General features: G+C 36.8%; 1 protein-coding gene across 3 annotated transcripts in view; it reads left to right on the forward strand.

Moving 5' to 3' along the window:
• The window catches only part of DST (dystonin), a 4,096,730-nt gene extending 4,093,292 nt beyond the window's left edge, over positions 1–3,438 (forward strand). For 2 of the 3 annotated variants that reach the window (XM_044063347.1, XM_044063348.1), the window contains exon 96: positions 1,599–3,438. In XM_044063347.1, coding sequence (XP_043919282.1) covers positions 1,599–1,846 — 248 coding nt within the window. In that variant the 3' untranslated portion in view covers positions 1,847–3,438. The remainder of the gene's footprint in view (positions 1–1,598) is intronic. The other variant, XM_044063350.1, reaches the window with a different exon arrangement.
• The last annotated feature ends 2,639 nt before the right edge of the window (positions 3,439–6,077 follow it).

Raw genomic sequence — 6,077 nt, forward strand, 5'->3', positions numbered from 1 at the left:
ATGTAATATGTTTTATAGCATATCATTGTATCTGTAAATATGTTTTGTTCATTTCTTATGTTATCTTGTTCACCTTGGCTGTGCCTGTAAATGGCGCCTTGAGGTCAGTGCACTGCCCCAGTAAATAAATATATATAAATAAATAGATAAAAAAAAATAAGGGTCATTCCTTTGTAAAACAAAGTTTCATGTCTCACATGCAAGACTCCCTCATATTCTATGTAGACATTTGCATATGTACATGTATGTATATATTGTATATGTTGCTGGCCTTAGGCATAGGCCAACTAGACAGCCATCGCGGGTGCCACTCTAGCAGGGGTACTTTTCCATTTATTTGTTTATTGTTTTGTAGTAAAGAAATAGTTTCTTTAAAATGTGTTGAATGAATACAGGAAAAAATGATGGTCTGAGTAAACCAGAATGGCTTCTATCAGATGGTGTGTGTGTGTGTGTGTGTGTGTGTGTGTGTGTGTGTGTGTGTGTGTGTGTGTGTGTGTGTGTGTATATGTATGCATGCATGGGGGTGGGGGGTGCTTTGGAGCCCTTTTGCCTAGGGTACCAAGTACCAGTTCACCAGAAACCAGCCCTGATATATAAGTTAACACACACACACACTTATAAGGGAGGGAAATGTGATTCCAGACGTTATCCTTTACAACAGTCACAGTAAAGTTACTTTTTATATGATGCCTCTAACAGCACTTGGGAACTTTTGTTCTTTTAGTCTTTATTTTCATTGTTACTGTCTAATGACAGTGTCTGGAGACAAGATTTCCTTCTGTTTTTAATAATTTTGTGTTTTAGTAGAATGCTTTTTAGAGACGCAGAGCTCTTTAGACTAAGAATTTTTAGGCACACGATGGAAATGCTGAATTATTTTCAGAGGCAAGGAGAAGTCTGTACTTTAAAATGGAAATGCTCGCCTTTTGAAACTTGGGTTTCAGAATTAAAGTGGTTCACCTTGAATTGCTGGCCCTCAGCCCATGAAAATGTGATGTGCATTCTGAAGTGAACTGATGACAGCCATTCATTCAATCAAGTCATTAAGTGAAACCTTGTGTCACAACTTGCCAGTCAGTCACGGCCATTGTGTGAATGCCCTGCTATAGTTGTGAACTGATTAGCTCTTCTATAGTCCTTATAAGCCTGATTGTGTAAAATTAATTTGGCATCAACATCTAGTAAAACTTAATGACCACAACATCCAGCGCAAAAAGAAAAAAAAAAAACCTGCAGTGAAATCTTGCTCACTCTCCTTGATCTGTAATGTCAATGGCAAGTGAAAATGACCTGTAAAACATTATAGGGGTCACTTGGTTACTGTGCATAGCAGTCTGAGAACAACATGTTATAGAACATGACTTATAAGGCTATTACGTTTATAAGTTGGATGGTATGTTCTACTATATGCATTCGAGATATTGCTTCTTTTATGTTGAGCACCAGATTGTATATGCATTGCTTCCAGTTTTGTAGCATTTGCAGTTAAAGAATTAATTTTTTCATGTTGAAAATATCAACATTTGTCATATAGCAGGATCAGAAATCAGGTAGTTTGGGATTAGCTGATAAATGTTTGTTTTTTTTTCTTTTAGCAGAAAGTAGGAAGACTCCAAGCAGACCTGGAAGCAAACCAGGCAGCCGCAGAGGCAGTGATGCCTCAGACTTTGACATTTCTGAAATCCAGTCAGTATGTTTGGACACTGCTGATGTCACTCATGAAACTAGTAAGCCTGGGTCGCGAACAAGTTCACGCTCAGCATCAGCAAAACCTTCCAGAATTCCCACTCCCCAAAAGAGGTCACCTGCAGTCTCCAGAGTGGGTACAACTTCCAAAAGATAGTGAGACTGACTCCACAGAGTATATCATGTGCATTAACTATTTAAGTCTTTAAGATGTAAAATATTATGTAGAAATTATTGTGAAATATTGAAAAAATGTGGACTTTTTAATGCTGCAAAAGGCCTTATTTGTGTATTTGTCCTGTATGTTCTGTGAATTTTTCTGTCAATAATTTTGTTGATGCCATATTTTATTTAGAAAGAGACTTTAATAAGTTAAAAACTTATTTTACTTAATAATGTACGGTTGCTATTTCATGATCACTACAAACAGTCATGGACTGTTGTTTGGTCCTTTTGGAGCTGAGAAGGCAGTTAGTTTTTATAGTAACTGTCAGCTTCTAAGAAACTGACACACTGCGTTTTGGATGCAGACAGGAAAAAACACTACATTTGTCTGACAGGATGCAAAGTCTTTCAGACATCCAGACCATCATCAAATGAAAACAAACTATCCGGAAACTTCATCAACTCACTCACTATTATGTTAAGCAGTATTCATCTACGTTTTCAGGAGTCCTGTGCCAGTTGTTTAAGTTATAACCAAGGCAATATGTCCATTCTTCTAGAAAACTGTTCTGTTTCGTTCCAGTATGAAACGTGTCATGTAATACAGAATTTTCTTCTGCTTGTGTGAATGACAGCACTGTATCATAAGGCTCATTTTTGTATTAAAGCAACTTGGCTTTCTGAGAGCTGTGAAAATAAATTGTACCTGAAACAGCTATGTTGTTCTTAAGAAATATATATATATATATATATATATATATATATATATATATATATATATATAAGAAAACGATGTAGCACCTAGCTTGTCTAAGTATTAATTAGGCTGACATCTACAGGAGCATTTGCACTTTGTTCATCACTGTTGATCAACTCCAGAGTACAAATTCCCAAAGAAACACTGTGTTCATGTTGTGTGGAAAATGGCAGAATTATTTAAAAGTAATAATTGTATGAAATGCCTATGCATTTTGTGAAGATAAAGTTGTCTTCCCTAGAAAGTACTTAATCATTTACAGAGACACTTTGAGGATAATATTACAGGTCCCATTGAAAGTCATTTTCTGCATTTATGAAGCAACAGACTGAAATGTGTTTAGGGTATCATTTTGTTATATTTTAATTTAATTTAATTTAGATTTAGAACTTGCCCCGGTTAATATTGAATTTGGTCCTTTTTAAATGGGCAGTTTTAGGACTTTTTATCTGCTGTTGCAGTATACACTGCACTTTTTTTTTTAACCCAAATGTTCTTATTGAAGCCCGGCTTATTAGTGGGTCATTTCTATAGCAATGGAAAATGGCAATGTCATATACATCATGTCAGGGAAAGCACTCGGCTAATGTACAGTGATATCAAATGTATTAAATTCGGCCCACAAGAAAAGGCGTACATATAGAATATAGTAAAATCAAACTTTGATTTTGTCTTCATTTTCAGAAGTTCATATTTATTTTTTATAAGTACAAAAATGGTAATCTGGAAATAGTACAATTTGCAATGTATTAACTAGAATTTTGCTTTTACATGTACATTATGGCCTAATAAATGCATAATTTATTCATTAAAAATCTTAACTAAAACTGAGTATGCATTTCTGTTTTTAAGTACAATGTAGATTGTGTTCATAAAAATGTATGCGTTCCAGTAACTGAGATATGTTTGGTGTGTGATAAACCTGTCTAGATGTTTGCAGTGAAGAGTTGTAAAGGAAGTACAAAATATATGAATATTGTAAGATGCCTGTTTACAGCTCAGAACTTATGGGTGACTGTATAAAGCTGCAATTGTTTGCAGATGTTCCTTTTTATAATAGCCTGCAGAAAGTTACGAACAAACAAAGGGGGGAGCAGAATATCACTTGCCCAGCTTTATTCCAAAACTGTGAAAGTGATGTTCCGCTCCTTGCTTTTTTTTTTTGTTCCTAGTTTTGTGTTTGGTGTTTTAAACATTTTTACAGTTTAACAGGCAGAAAGTAAGTATGACCAGGTTTTCAAAGCATGCATTCTCTGTGTTAATGGTACAACAGCTGTGAGCAGTAAATTCTGATACTTGTAATATTATGGAGCACCATCTTACATCTTTGAAGTGTTGTAATGCACAGACCGCTGACAAGACTCCCATCAGAATGATCACTGATACAGTGTTAATATTATTTTCAAAAACTGTTGAAAGATGTCAGTCCTGTGGTTAAAGTAGAAGAGCAGTCTGATGTTCCACGGAGTGTGAGGTTTGGCGACAATAAGGACACCATAGCCCACACCATCTTCGTCTCACTAATGGTAAACCAGTCAGTTACCATGAATATTAAAAGCATGCATTCCTGTTTATCAGAGAAGTCTCTTTTTCCTCACTCAAAGTGCATTTATGCATCCACTCTTGTTGAACTGCGACCAACTCTTGTAGCAACCTCATAATTATCAATCACTATCCACAGATTTTACTAAGCAACTAGAGAATGCTAGTACCACACGCACACCCGACATGCATACCTATGGACAGTTAATACTCACCTGTTAGATGCCTCTGGAAACTGAGAAAAGAAAAACATAAGGGAACACAGGGTGGGGGAGCAGACTCTGCAGTGAGGGCACCCTAGCCAAGAACCATTCCATAGAACTTTTTGCTGTGAGGTGACAATGCCACTCAAGGAATTCCACTTTGGGGATATCTTTCTAGACATATTTAGCAAAAAACATATGTGCTTTTGCCATGTTGGGTATCAGGACTAACAGCTTTCAAACTCATAATGCAGTACTAGTTGGATATCCAGAAACAGAAAAAGGAGATTAAGTGTTTTGGGATTTATTTCTAGAAAAGAAAAATCTACGCTACATCATACAATAGCTAAGAAGGGAAAGCAGATGAGTCATTGTATGACTTAGTAGGTACTGTTCTTTGTAGAGTCACTTGGTTGTATATCCAGCACTTTTCTTAAGAAAAGGGACAGCTACTTGGCTTGAACCTGGGTAAGTATAACTTGTTCAGTATAGTCTCCCAAGAATATTAACAAAATACAGGAAGATTAATGCAATCAGTAAGCAGTGTTTTTCAGTCTTCCATTTCTTCCAGGAGCATGAAAGAAATAATGGCCACAGGCCACAGGCTGTACAACAGGATTTACCTAATTCTTCCATTTCCATGGAAAGCCATTTCTTCAAACAAAACAAATACCTGCTGTAAGCCATACCTCTCAACCTCTCAGCACAAGAAATCTGGACAAAGCCAGACATAATGGGGAGACAAAGGCCCAGAAACAGGGATGGATTTTAAAACTTTGCTCCTGTAAACTTAGAAACATCATAGAATAACAGGTTTTGAATTATTATACATTTTTTGAAGGATACTCAAATGTCTGTCATTATTTATTATTTAATGACTTCAAGTCATCAGTAATTTGCTAGGAAACTACACATTTTAGGAGGAACAAACCAAAAACATGAGGCAAAAATATGGACAGTTGAGAGGTATGGAGTAACCTCTGTCCAGTCTGTGGTAGTTGCTGGTATACAAAGAAAGAGAAAAAGTTCCCATCAAGAAGAGAGACATTTTTTTCCTCAAAACCAAAGACCTATCCTTTGTTTGTCCAGCCTAAACCACTGTGTCACAGTGAGAAAGTTGAGGATGCTTATCGTGAAAATGCCACTTACTCTTTTGATGGCATATGTTTCCGTGTTACTCTAGATGTGAAAGACAACTATTTGCACAAAAACAGAACACAGATCTTCATAGTAAAAGTGGCAATGTCTCATTGCGCAAGTCCAGTATTTGCCCATCTGATACTGCAGTGGCTTCCTATTGGCTATGTTAATTTACTATTTATGTGGACAACTGCCTGTTTCAGGCCTCATCAAAAGAGCAGTTACACGTGGCCCTAAGCTTCTTAAAAATGATGCATCCAGATCTTGAGGGTTTCCATAAATGCTTAAAAGTGTCCAGCCAGCAAAAGAAGCAGTTTCATAGATACATTGATACATTCATAGAAACAGTTTTTAGTACTTAATAAATAAGCACCTATCCAGGCATGTCTAAAGGTCAGCTCCTGGTGTTTTCTCCTGTCTACCTGATGAATCTGGGCATCTTGGGGCAATGCAGCAATTGCCTCATGTACACAGACCTCCTTCTACCACCCAACACTACGACCTGTGAGCGATGCACTTGTATAGCCAAACTGGAAGCAAAGCTCCCTTCACCGAAGACTGGACTAGACAGTCAAGAGGAG

Source organism: Protopterus annectens, chromosome 2.part1 (genome assembly GCF_019279795.1).
Source record: "Protopterus annectens isolate FY-2018-M chromosome 2.part1, PAN1.0, whole genome shotgun sequence".
Classification (NCBI taxonomy): Eukaryota; Metazoa; Chordata; order Ceratodontiformes; family Protopteridae; genus Protopterus; species Protopterus annectens.